The following is a 14,387-nucleotide window of genomic DNA, read 5'->3' as shown; positions in this document are numbered from 1 at the left end:
AATGTTCTCTGTCCACCCTCTGACTGAAGTGCTCTGATTTAACTCATCACAGAGGAAGAAGCGTCCCCTCTTCACATTATCCACTATATTTCCGAAATTGAATACATTTTGATATATCTGGTGGCATTTAAACACCAAGTTCTGTGGCATGTACAATGTCCGAGTGTTTTTTGCTGCTGTTTTTACTTTTTCATACATCTTATTGCGTATGTTGTAGGGAGCACTAGTGGCCACTGCATGGCTCTGTAGTACAAGCGAGACCATAATGATGGACACAGAACTGCGGTGGCACCCCACGTTTGGTATATTTTAGCAAAAGCAGTAATATATTGACTTACGAGAACTTTAAGTATCTGTGTGAATGTTGGCATCAAAAATGAAAACAAAAGCATTAATAGGCTGGAAGGAAGGTGCAATCCTTTTCGAAGTTGAATATGTTGTGTAGACGGCAGACTTTAATGAAAATGTGTAAGTGTACAAAATAATTGCAGCTTCAGGTTATATTCATTATAGTTTCTCTTAAACACGTGCTTTGACTCCATTACTTAAATAGATGAAATTACTTTTAAGACATAGAAACTCCAGGTATTTCAATGTTTTAATGCAAACTTTGTTCCACATTTACTCAACCCCAAAAATCAAATTTTATAATTATCTTTTAAAAATCTTTCATTACTATGATTAAGTCACCATTAATCATAGTAATACAAATCTTATATAAAACAAACATTAAGCTAAAGTTATTTCCCTTTAACATATTTTTACAAAACATTTAAAGTTTACTTCTTGCAATACAACTTTTCATACAAAAATTCAAAAAGCGTGACATGACACTGCCATAAGGCTTGCAGTGAGTGAAACAGACATAAAGGTATGTTTGTAAATACTTACTATAGCTTTTTAACTGTTGAGGTTAGAAACAAAAAAGTAAGAATAAATGGAATCTATTCACCCAAATACACAGCCTACACCAGGTAGTTTCATTAATGTATTAGATAAATCAAAAGAAAGAAATGTATATAATCAACACGTTTTTTTCTGAAAACTAGTGCAGCAGCTTTATTAATATAAACATCTTTTAATCGCTTATCCAGTACACGATCGCTGTGAGCCTGGAGCCTATCACGGAACAACATACAGGGTTGCCAACTCTCACGCATCTGCCGTGAACTCACGTGTTCAGACACTCGGGCTCACGCAAGAAATCTTATGACAAATCTGTATTATTCTATTTAAAATGAAAACTAGCTGCATCAAAAGTGTTGGGGTACTTTGCAAACCCTGTAGACTATTTAAAAGGTAATGATAATGTTACATACATATAAATGAGAGAGTGTGTATATGTGTGTAGACTTGCCTGGAATTGAAAATCTCACTCCAGCTGAGCGAAGCTGGCAACCCTGCACATATAAAAATCACAAACTTGGTAATTTAGAGAGACCTAATTGCAACCAACATTGAAGACAAATATCTGCACAGTATATGAAGGGTGTCACTGTTTATACATACAGATCCTTCTGTACGTCTAATGGAACGCTTTTATTGCTTTTCTTAAAGTATCCTGTGAAAATTTCGCTGAATTAACTCCAATTAACTACAGTTAATTCATAAAATCTGCACCGTTTCACAAATAGCTAACAGTTTCCACTTCCAGACAACTATTTCGTCTATTTATTTCGAATGCACATGGTGTAAGCAAACCGAAGCTAAACGTGTTCCTCTAATTTACTACATATTTATTTACTCAACTAAATGCTAATCTTAGCTGAACGAGTATCTATTTTAATCGGCAAAATAACTGAATCACATGTGTCGTAGACAAATGAAAACGGGTTACTTTTTTAATGTGAAAAACTACAATTCCCACATGATTTCCGGACCTGCCAGTGGCAATGTGATTCTCGAGAGGCAATGCATAGTACACAGCATGGCTGCGTACCGTGTCGCTCGGTCGAAATCCGAAAGCAGACCTAACTTCGCAGTTAAGCCACTTTAAAAACCGACACAACGTTCTAGGGTAAAGGCAACATAATGGATAAAATGAGACTAGTCGTACCACACCAATGCATATAGTTTGTTGGCTCCAGACTATATGTACTGCCGGAAACTTCACAAGAAATTACCAAGGCTTCAGCCAAATAATACACGCCTGTCAGATCAAGTGTGGTAGGCATGCTGTTGAGAAAGTGGTGGACGACAATACTACACTTTTAAAATTAATATAATAAGCGGATCTTATGGGTGGACATTTATGACAAACATACTTCAGCCCAATTGTTACAGTTATTCATTTTTTCTTGACGTAATATTCAAACCTCTGAGATGCTGTTAAACCTAACTTATAGCTTGATGCCCGTCCTTGACTAGCACTAATATTAACCAATACAAACTGGGCATATTATTTGACTGGCCAATCGTATTTAGAGAAATAGGGCTTAGAGGCGGGGTTTCCAAGGAATAGCACGTTGTGTGTTAGGTTGTTAGAAAGTTAATGGCTGGGGGGGAAGAGAACCTCTTCTCTTCTCGCTTCGGGAGAGTTTAGGGTTTTCTGAAGTGAAAATACCGCGGCCGAAAGGCAAATAATAACCTGAAGGAAGTGTAAGACAGTTATACCCAAACAGCTGTAATATTTAGATAAGTATGCAGGATGCAGTAGCCGGGACGGCAATGTTGACTGACGGCTTCGAGGACGAGATCGACTCGGTGACTCCGCGCTCCCCTGCGGTGGGGATGGGGGTAGGAGCCGCACCGGGAGTAGGACTCGGGGGCATGGGCATCGGCGGGAAGAAAGTCCGCTTATTCGGCGAATCGACAGGGCCAGGTGCGGACCGACTGGACTTTAAGCTAGCCGCGGCCGCTGTGCTCTCCTCGGGTCCTGGATCCGGCAGCGACGAGGACGAGGTGTCGGAGGTAAGCCGGGACGGGACCCGTGTAGCCCGTTAGCCGTCTTAGCTAACCGATTCTCCGCCATCCTTTCCCGTCGAAATTGGCCAAAAACTGATGTCGCTCCGGATCAAACTATGAAGCCGATATCCGACATGTGTGCGACTCCCCTCCTGTCGCGCTGTTTTTAATCCACAAGCCGGCGGTTTGAGTTCGAGAAGGCGGCTCCGGTTCCTGGCTGCGGTTAAGGCCTAGTGAGGGTAGTGGGGATGGCAGCGGCATTGCCGAGTCTCACGCCCGCTAGCCGCACGACTTATTGCCCTTCCGCGTCGGAAACACATCGAGTCAAACGTCCTGTAGCTAATTAAAAAAAATGATCGATATTTTGCACCATCCACTGCAGTTATAGACGTGCAGCGGTGCCTCCGCTCGGCGCTTCCCGGCTTAAGTGTCAGTGTTTTTGCTGAAGCCTTGAGCTGAGGCGCCTTAGGGCTGGGATGTTTGCTTTATTGTTGGGTTAATTCTGGATGGTCTACGGTGTGCTGAGGTGTGTATTGGGGTGAGTCAAGAACGAGGTTTCTCCGCTGCACAGCAGCTGCGGACCTGTCAGCTCTCGCCCGAGTCTGTGCGTTGGGCTGCAGCTCCACTCTTCGTGTTTATCGGACGATCTCCTATGCAAACCTATTGCATAGGTTGGAGTTAAAATGTTTCAATTGCCTATCGAAATGTTAGCCGACTGTCACCCCGTCCTCCCCGCAAATGGATCTTGTCTAAGTGCCATCGTGTTCCCCACCCAGCATACGTCCCGACCAAGGGGCGTCTACCTGAATACGATGTGTTGTGTACGCCGCATCGTTTTAGGTAATTAAAACAAAATTGAGCGCGTTCACACTTTGATACTCACTATTTGCTGGATACCTGTAAAACGTGTCGTTATTAACGAGAATTAAGCCACCCTGAGCCCTGTTGGGTTCCTGTTACCGCTTCAGGGCTCAAGTGAAACCGAGGCCTGCTGGACTTGTTGTCAAAATATTTAGTGATTATAATCACGGAATCCTGACAGTGAGCAGCAAACGTTTGTCGGAAATAAGCCATATAGGCTATACATCACCTTCAAAATATTACTCGGTATTAAAGACGACCATTCTCTAACCAAACATATCCATTCTTCATTTCTTTGTCGTCATGACTATTGAATAAAAACCTCGGCAGTTCTATTGCCTGAATTTAAATATCATGCATTACCCCCATCATTCATAGTTATGAGATTACTCATTTAACAAAAACGTCAGTTGATTAGCAGTTCTATATAGTATAACTGTTATGTAATTAACTAAAACCTACCGTGAGGTGCTGGAAGTGATGTTGAAGTTCATAGGTTAAGTAGACCCTGCCTCCTGTAGGATGGTATCACCTCTGCCTCCCGCTTTTGCTCAGAGCAATCTACCATGTGGTCATGCTCTGCCGATGCACCTTGAGGTTGTCATGAGTGTCTGTCTGAAGCAACAGGAACACCTGGAACCCAAGAGTAACTCTGTCTCCTTTTATGCTGTAATGTACTGGGCAAAACACCTAGACCTCTTTTGTAAAGGGCGCACACTCATACCTAATGTGTCAGAAAGTCCTGCATTCTGTAAAACAATAAGGCTGGAAAACACCTATGTGGAAACTCAGTGAATTACTTCTGCCACCTCAGACTCCCCAGATGCCCCATCTCATACACTCTACCCTCCCTGAAATGTTATATGATGATCTGTTGTCTTGGGTTATTCTTTATGGACATGTATCCGATACCGTTTTCTGAGCCTTATGACATACTCATTCTAAATTAGTAATACAAATTTCTGTCTTCCAGCCAGCATGGCTACTTCTGGTTTATTATCTCAATAATTACAGCATGTGTGTATATATAATTGCAGTAGACATGAAGCTGTAACTGATAGTACAGAGTCATGAATCTTCAACATACATGGGTTCATAGCATCGCGGCAGAGATGGAGAGTAAGGATGCGTGCTGGGTTCGCCTGGGACGAATAGGGGAGTGGGATGTTTACCCGTGACAGCGTCTGCAGGAACACCATCACGGGGGCTATCTGTGAACAGTGGCCGCAGTGTTCAGCCAAGCAGATTGTGGGGGAAGGTGGTGAGGGGGGTGGCAGTTGTCAGACTTTTCCCCGGGTCCTCGCTCCCTCTGTCACCCATGGCAGCTGTCAGTGCAGGAGGGCAGAAATGAAGGGTGTGATGTCTGCATGTGTTTATTCCTCTCAGTTTCATAATGCAGTTTTGAAATTGGCATGTGTCAGTTGGTTGTGATGTGTGTAAAGGGCGTGGAGGGGTGGGGGTCTTTCTCTGTGCTCCCCCAGATTGGCTGAGAGCTTGCTGCATTTCAAGTCTAGGATTAGGCAGATGCATTTCCAGACCTTTCCGGCTCAAGCAAGCGTGTGCTTTAATAGCAGCACATCCTGGGAACTGCAGTCTTCGGGGGGAATCCCTGTTCAGTAGCCCTGCTGTGACTATGTCTCCCATAGGTCATTGTGTCCTGCATTCTGTTCATACACATGCCTGAACAGTGCTGACTGCTGCCCCGCCATTCACTATGTCTTCTCAGTCCATTTTGTGCCCCATGCTGGTGAGTGTGTTGTCATGCCTATTGAAATGCCCACTATCAGTCAGCCCCTGCCATTTAAGACATCAGCAGTCCTCAGCGTTCAGCATGCATGCCTTGAATTTTCTGTTTGTTTTATTCCCTGTCCTCTGAGTTTTCTTCCACATTGAGCTTGGGCATTGTTTGCGCCGAATTTCTGCAAGCAGTAGAAAGATTTGTCGGCTGGAATCCCATTTGTGCATGGGATATACTGTGTGTGCACGACACTTCAACCTGTATGTTTGAGTCAGATTGTTTACCATTAATCATGCTAATAACTTTCATATACAGTGGTACCTCGGTTCTCGAACTTAATCCGTTCCGGACTCCGGATCGAATCCTAAAAAGTTTGAGTTCTGATCGAATTTTTCCCATAAGAAATAATGGAAAACCAATTAATTGGTTCCCGCCCCCCCCAAAATTACAGCTAAATATGTTTTTTTTTTTTTTTTTAGCATTTAAACACAACATGAACAGGATAAAACAAGAAGAGCATTTTTTTCTTAATGGCTTCCAAAACGATAAAGATCTTATCCCAACATTACCCCTGTCCTGCCCCGATCGTCCGCTCCTTCTGTGTGCCACACCCCCTCGTTAACCTCGTGTGGGATCCCCATGTGATCAGCTGTTTCTGCTTGTTGTCATTAGTCCTCTGTATTAAGCCCGCGTTTCAGCTTGTTTCCCCAGTCCATTCATTGGGTGCGTTCGACTGGCTTACAGCGCTGGCTTAAGCAACTCATTCTGATCCTGACGCAATGTATTACGGTTAGATGCATTGCGACCTCTCACCCGGCTGCACAAACTGGAACCGCCTCCGTGACGACACACCTTTGACCTTATTGGCTGAAGAGTTTAGTTACACGCATGACGTTTGTATCCCAGGCAGTTCCGATGTGTAATCTGCTATTTCTCCTGAATATCACGTAAAGCAGTGAGAACTGGTTTTCAGTTAATTTACCTGGTAAAATAAAGTTTAAATAAATTACATAAATGCTCTAATAGTACACGTAAGTTAGTGGTTTATTTATTGTTAGTTACTGTAATGTTGCGCTGCTTTATTTGGTTAATCCTCGAGTCTGTGAAGAAGGCATTCAAGTAATAATTGCATTGTAGTATGACTCATTTCCTGGCGCCTACAATTTATATTAGGTCGGCGTTCACGGTTCGACTTCTGATATTCAGATCGAGTTCTAGGTCAAAGAAATTTCAAGAAATTCGAGTTCTAGTGAGTTCGAGAACCGAGGTACCACTGTATAAGCATTTCCTTAAGACTTGTCAAAATTCAGAAACAGCATACTACAAAATGTAGTTATTTTGTGAAAGTCAAGAATTAAAATTGATATTTGGACATATGTAAGTTTCTTTAATGAAGATGTTTGTCTGTGAACTTCCCACGTGTGTTTTTTATTAGTCGTTAGGCAGCAGGCATTTTACATACATAAAACGTGTCACACATGGCAGCCCATATTGATTTGCACTGCTAATATAAAACCTTATCAAAGCACACTTATTTGAAACAACTGATGTTATAGCTTGATTTTTAAAGCACATTTGTTTAATTTGTACTTTTATTCTCAATGATTTTGTGTTATGGCATTGGTGTAGTGATTGGTATCTGCATGTAGACACTGTAAACACTATGTAAACTGTTTAAAAGCTTATTGTATGATGAGCTGTACCTGCTTGATTCTGGTTTGTGCCATTGGTGGATGATTATTGTGGCAGATTGTGTCATTCAGTGATGCCCAGTCCCTTGGCTTTATGAGCAGAAGGCTGGTGTCTGTTTGAAGGAATGTTTAACTGTTCCAATTCTACAAATGTCTTTTATGTATATGTACATCTTGAATGAGCACACCTAGCATCAAATGGGCAGCTTTATTAAACACCGTGGGGGTATTCCATGAAGCAGGATTAAGGGAAAGTCTGATGTATTTCGCCAAGTCTGGCTCATTTAAGTGGGAGTTAAGTGGGAACAGGAAGGTATTTTTAGATTTTGTTTAGTCAGTCTACTTTGAAAGTAAAATGGCAAAGACAAGATATGGTTATTTGTGCAGAACATTTCACACAGATGTGATTGAAAATATATTACGGAGATTAAATAATTCAGAATAATATAATAAGTCTGTATTTAAGTCGAATTTGTAGGTAAGTCGGAAAAACAATACAGTGCCTAATAAGAATTATTCAGTAATAATAATTGTAACTATAAAGGGTTCTGTACTGTAGCTCGAGCCAACAAACCATTGAAACTGCGAAATATTTTCACGAGTGTCACAAAGTAATCCACACTTTCGTTTTTATGAACCATTGTATTTAACCCAAATTTTTAATATAACTGGCTTTATGTCAGTCCGTTCATATGTACAAGTTGTCTGTAAGTTAGATGTTCTTAACCTGGGGACTGTTTGTACCAGCATTTTGAAAAAATGGATAATTTATTATGTGAATGGCTATTTGATCTGGCCCAAAGTGAAATATGGAGATATTTCCGTGACAAAATGTATGATAAAGGTGAGTTCCTAAACACAGCAGCACCCTGTCCACGCACTGTTTTAGTGTGTCTCACAAAGAGAGGTGACACATCAAACCTGGCCAGGTATCCGTCGGCCAAACATCCTGAACTTTTCAAGGAATTCAAAGACTGAAAGGTGATAGCTGACTAGTTCTCTCACCTGCTATGTCCGTGAAAGAAATCCGAGTGATTGAAAAGCCTCTCTGCATTGGTTATATGTATATTCATACATAAGCTGCAGTGATGCGGGGGTCCATTTCACAAGCGACCTGAACTTGTCGATGAATTCAACCTGGCAGTGACTCTAACCACAATTTTAATCAAGACAAATGATGCTCAACCTGTTTTTTTGACTAACATGCATACATTTTAAATGACCCACCCACAAATGCCCCGAATATCATTAAAACCATTTTTAGAAATAAAGCGCAATAATGAAATTTGAGAGTGTTTTCCCCTTTTTAGAAAAATATCGAATTTGGAAGCTGTTGCCCTTTGATCTAAAACAGGGACACTCCCTGAATGATGACTGGCTCAGAGATTATTACTCCGCAACTTCTGTCAAAACAGTCCATTTACCAGGCCAAACCTGTTTGTAAGCTGTGTCGGCTCTTGATGACTTTGGACCGTGTACTCCAGGTCAATCACCAGCAGCAGCTCATAAGATCTAGTTTCTTCTTCTGGTAAGCTCTGAGTTGTCGATACGTCTCCACCTGCCCTGGATGCTGGTCTGTGTTGCATGATTTCGGGTCTGAATGTCAATCTCATGACAAACCTAGAGAGTGCTGCTAGTCGGAGGCTCGATGGGGGCTCATGTGCAGCCGCTCACTGTAGACAGGAGAAGGAAGTGAGTGGGTGAGTATGGTGAGAACTGTGAATAGCAGCCGTAGCAAAGGATTAATCTGTCTGGACATGTCCTTATCTTCAGTTACTGTTTTGCTTTAAGGCTGCGTGTCGGTGTGAGTGAGCCGCCGGCATCTGGGTCTGCGTCAGTGGCGTGCTGGACCGCACTCCATGGTGCGTGTGGGCTAGACTTGTAGTCAAGACCGCCTAAACAAAGACCAAGACACTACCAAGACCAGAGAGTTTCGAGACCAAGACAAGACCAAGACTAAGACCAAGACAGACCGAGTCAAAATCAAGAAAAAGTCAAGACGAGACCGAGACCGAAAAAGAAAAAAAAAGACTCCCCTAACTTTTGTGTGCTGTTGAGGACTGACATGACGGGTACTGACTGGTCCCAAAGTCATCTGACAAAACAGCTAACACCTCCAACAACTGTCTAAAGAATGGGAAATGTGACTGATTTCAATTATACTTAATTTGTAGATGAAATTGTAACATCAAATTGAAGATACACAATTATAAACTTGAAATTGCATCATGTCCAATTGTAGTAGTATTAGCCAAATGACACTATATGATATCAACTTCCCTGAAATGGATTAGGCCTGTTAAGTCAACACAACGTGATATGCAGATGTTGTTTAAAAGTCAATGGTCACATTTATTTAGTCAAACACCATTTTAAGTAAAATACTGTAATCAAACAATATAAAGACATACGTCACATGAATCAAATGCAAACTACAAATACTATATACCAATACAAACCATACATCAAATTGTGCATTAATAAGAATAAGGACAAGTGCTTAAAAGATTCTGACATCTTGATGTCTGCAGTGACATGTGATTACACATATAACGTTTAACTAGCGCTACACTTATTTTGCGCGTATAATGTGTATTTTGATTGGATGGACGCCAATGTCTGAATCACAACAAAATGCATGTATATCATTGATTGGTTTCATTTGAAGGGCGCGAAAGGCAAAATAATAATAATGTTGTATTATCGAACGTTACGTTGTGTGTCATGGATACTTTTCACTCCAAATCTCCCGACCACTATGTCGATCTGAGACAGCAAGACTAAGACAGTGAAACCAAGACAAGACCGAGGGATTCGAGACCAAGACCAAAGACTGTCGAGACTGTGACAAGACTAAGACCACGTAAAAGACCACGTACATGCATATGTTGGACTACGACTAAACTTGTCAGTATTTTTTTGACAGCATGTACTATAGATTTAGTCGACTAAATATCCTGTAATTTTTGTAGTCTAAAACAAAAAAAAAATCAGGTTACTAAAATATGACTAAAACTAATTTTCAGCAAATAACTAAGACTAAAACTAAATTAAAAAATGCTGTCAAAATTAACACTGATGCCATACACATATCTAAAAGGGTAATGATGTGGGTTTGCCCCTGTTAGTTACAGTCTCACCCTTCTTTTTCCGGCTTCAGATCTGATCTTTTTTCAGTATGTTTTGTGGAACTGACAGAATTTACTGCAGCAGTTATGTGTTGTTATTCTGCAGGCACACTTTTATAGATTCTACTTCATTATGATTACACAAAGTGCAAGTACTCTGACAAGTACTCTGACAATGAAATGCAGCTTGGTATGTAATCTGGAAGTGCAGAAATAGTGCAAAGACTATAAACAGTTGTACAATATATACATGTGTGAAATAAATCATTAGAAAAATGTACCTCTAAACAGTTTCTGATAAATGTGCATAGGCACCCAAAAATAACATTTTATCGTGCCTTTTCCTCACACTCTTCAAAATTCCACTTCATGGTTTTTTATTCCGTTATTGTCGGACTTTGCATCCAGAAAGGCTTGATTTGCATATCATATGAGCATGCAGCTCATTTGCATTGAACATTTATAGTTATTTGGGCAGGATCTCAGGCTCGTGCAGGTACGCAGATTTACAAGATAGTTGCCACATTTCCGAGGGAAAATGTGCGTACGCGGGGTTTGATAAATGGATTTTTTTCTTCTTTTCTTGAGTACACATTTTTTTCCTCTTCGTGCATACACATTTTTTCCACAGTGAGATTTATGCAAAGTTTGATAAATAAGTTCCTTAGATATCTCAGTTATGCTTTCCTTGGGCATATTAGGGTTTGTCAGGGAAAATGTAGTGTCTGAGTTCATTTCACTAATTCATTTGTGAGAATTTTATCTTTGGACAGCAAAATCTGTTTTTGCCTATGAATGCACAGCTCGTGCCAATATTTATGAAAAATGCTGCATTCTGTATTATTTTCAGTGCAATAACTTATGATAATCCAACATTTTAAAACGGCAGCAATTTTCTGACTAATGCCTCCAAGCGATGCTGTAGAGATGCATCAGTTAGTCGTGCCAGAGTAGTTCAGTGAAGGGTTTTGCTTTCGGTGTTCTGTGTAAACGTCATGCCTGTAACACCACCCAGCGCTGTTGAATAAGCAGGTCCACCCTGGCTGGGTGCCTAAAAGGAGGGACAGCAACTTACCACCTTTTAATCCTTTTTCATCTAATTCCCCCAGCCTGCCTGCCCCTCCCTTCCCTCCTCTCCCACATGCGATACCTTGTGGTTATGGACTGAACATTCTGTAGCCGCGTGTATAAATATGTCAGCACGGGGTGGGGGTGGGCCCTGTCAGAGCGCGGGGGGTGCCTGTCAGGCCGACTGTGCCCCAGGTGATCCTGTTGGCCTTTGCATGTCAAAGAGAGAGAGCGATAGAGAATGCTTGCTCATGTCCCAAGCTGGACTGAGCCGGCCTTGGCTGAATAGTGTACTGCCTTCTGGGAAAATACACCTCCCACACCACACACACACACAGATGACAGGGAGACAGTAGGAATTGCATCTGATCCCCTCTCCCCAGTTTTCTGGTGCTCAAATGTATGGTGAGGCGCGCTCTGTTTCCATGCAGCTCACATGAGGAGGACAGACCTGGGCTGTTTTTCCTTAACCGTCATTCCTTGCCCAACAGAGCCTCTGGTTAATGTAGCTTCTTTTTCCTGTTCTCTCTCTCCCTGTATCATGAAAAATTCTGTCAGGAAAGATTCATCTTTGCTGTGCTTGGCTGTGTCTTATATGCATAAACCGCACAAATGTGTTCAGTGAATTTCTGTAAGGTAAGCCCAGCCTCTGAGCTAATATTTACACCTTTCTCTGGTAGACTTTGAGCCGCGTTGTCCTGTACGGTGTGGGGCCCTGTGGTCACATGACTTAAACTGAAGCAGTGTCCTGTTTGGGGAGGTGTGGCACCTGACTATCTGAAAAATGACCCTGGTGTCGATGTGAACATGCCCTTGTTGTGAGATCTGCTTAATTGACTGTGGCATTACATGCAGGCTTTAAGGCTGTCAGTCTGTGTGGGTTTGTAAGCAATTTCGTTTTACCCAGTGTGTGTGGAATTCCGGATAAATGAATTATCATTTGGTCTGCTAGTGTTGAAAAGTCACAGCTGAAAAAGACTTGTGCGAGCAAAGAGGGGGTCACAAGTGTCCTGCCACGTGCTTAGAACTCGTGTTGATGTTCCAACCGCCCCCCCCAGGTGGAATCTTTCATCTTGGACCAGGAGGACCTGGACAACCCCATGCTTAAGACGGCATCAGAGCTGCTTCTGTCCAGTGCCACAGATGGTGTGGACCTGCGCACGGTGGACCCGGAGACACAGGCACGCCTTGAGGCTCTGCTGGAGGCTGCAGGTGTGTCCTCTGCACCAGTGAAACGCCATACACTTTCTGGGTTGGGAATCGGCTAATAGACTGATCACTCACACTGCACCCCGTGTTCCCTGCTTTTCATGTGTGTGATTTTGAAGGCGTGTGCATGTTTCCCATAATGCTTTGCCACGGTCTCACTATATAGTGACTAGTAGACATGTGAATGAACAATTTTGACGAGTGAAAAAATCGACTCGGTATCACTTGTGTACCATGTCATGTGACTGGAGTCTGGGCAGCTCAGCCAGCTCCCTGGTGCGCTCATGTGATTCCCCTAAGCTGGGATGTGTCCACTAGAACGGGGACGGTAAGTGTCCCGGGAAGCATACGAAGTACAGGAATAGAAATCGTTAGCGACTTAAGCTGCCCGCTAATAAGTGCCGCTGGGTGACGCCAGTGGCCTGAGTTCATGGAAATGCAGACAGCGACTCTTCCAGGGGATAAATGTGACACAAGAGGCCCTCTGTGGCAGTCATGTGACATGTGTGAGCACGTAGTCTGTACTGGGACACTGGGCTCTCCATGTTGGGGAATGCGGAAGGAGGTCTATTTGTGGAAGTGCTTGTTTGTGAGATACTGTCCTGTAGGGGGCGTCACATGACCACAGGCAGAGGAATAGAATGTGGTGATTTCCCTCCTTAGTGCAGCCTTTTTTTTTATATGTCTGTGATTTTCCCCTCATTGCTATACTGCTTCTTTTGTTTGCTTATCTTTTGTTTACTTGTGTGCCACATTGACTGGAAGGCATGCCGGCTACTTCCTCCCCATGTAGGAAAATACCGTGTTGCTACCTTGTAATTTTAATAAGCCTGTCTAATGCTGTGTGTGAGACAGGGAACCCCATCCTTCTGGGACTCCAGTGTGTGTCAGACAGGGAATTCCGTCCTGCCGGGACTCCAGTGTGTGACACAGGGAGTTCCGTCCTGCCGAGACTTCAGTGCTTGACAGACAGGGAGTTCCGTCCTGCCGGGACTCCAGTGTGTGACACAGGGAGTTCCGTCCTGCCGGGACTCCAGTGTGTGACACAGGGAGTTCCGTCCTGCCGGGACTCCAGTGTTTGACAGACAGGGAGCTCCATCCTGCCGAGACTCTAGTGCGTGACAGACAGGGAGTTCCGTCCTGCCGGGACTCCAGTGCGTGACAGACAGGGAGCCCCATCCTGCCTCCAGTGTAGGGCTGGGCATCATTCAAAATTTTTCGATGCCAGTACTAGAACGATACCTTGATTTTGATACTGGTTTCTGAACAATATTTTTTTTGATACCAATATGTTTTTAAATTAATTTCAACAAAAATACATTAAACATTACAGCACTAATCTTTTGTTTGAACAAGTACTTTTTTTAGTTATTGGTTAGTTACTGGGGGGATCGATTGCATTTATTGGAGGACACAGCCTTTTATTTATATTTTACCAGAGCTCTCAAGTTTCATCGAAAGTTTGCAGTGAGATTACATCTGTTAGGGGCGCAGCGTGTGTCTCACGGTCAATGTGAGACACTTTACAGCCCTGCTTACCACATTCATCGGATCTTGCTCTGCCACTCCCACCTTGTCTGCACTCCGTATGTGCGCACATCCATGTAATAACGTGCTTGCAGTGGGATCATATGTAACTTATTTTGGAATTTACCCGGAAACAACAAATGCTATTTTCTGATTGGCTGGTAGGTGGCTATTAACTGTATAACTTGGGACAGTTAGAGCATAAGAACATAAGAATGAACTCCTATGAAGTTATGAACTCGGTGGAGAACTTCACCCCAC

At 42.7% G+C, this 14,387-nt stretch overlaps 1 protein-coding gene across 9 annotated transcripts in view; it reads left to right on the top strand.

Annotated features, from left to right (window-relative positions):
* Positions 1–2,458: 2,458 nt before the first annotated feature.
* LOC111848934 (ankyrin repeat and KH domain-containing protein 1-like) overlaps positions 2,459–14,387 on the top strand; it is a 43,918-nt gene continuing 31,989 nt past the window's right edge. For 7 of the 9 annotated variants that reach the window (XM_023821338.2, XM_023821336.2, XM_023821335.2 and 4 more), the window contains exons 1-2: positions 2,459–2,910; positions 12,449–12,602. In XM_023821338.2, coding sequence (XP_023677106.2) covers positions 2,641–2,910; positions 12,449–12,602 — 424 coding nt within the window. In that variant the 5' untranslated portion in view covers positions 2,459–2,640. The remainder of the gene's footprint in view (positions 2,911–12,448; positions 12,603–14,387) is intronic. The other 2 variants (XM_023821340.2, XM_023821341.2) reach the window with 2 other exon arrangements.

The sequence above is a fragment of the Paramormyrops kingsleyae genome, chromosome 10 (assembly GCF_048594095.1).
Source record: "Paramormyrops kingsleyae isolate MSU_618 chromosome 10, PKINGS_0.4, whole genome shotgun sequence".
NCBI classification, from domain to species: domain Eukaryota; kingdom Metazoa; phylum Chordata; class Actinopteri; order Osteoglossiformes; family Mormyridae; genus Paramormyrops; species Paramormyrops kingsleyae.
This window is presented reverse-complemented; position numbering and strand designations above follow the sequence as displayed.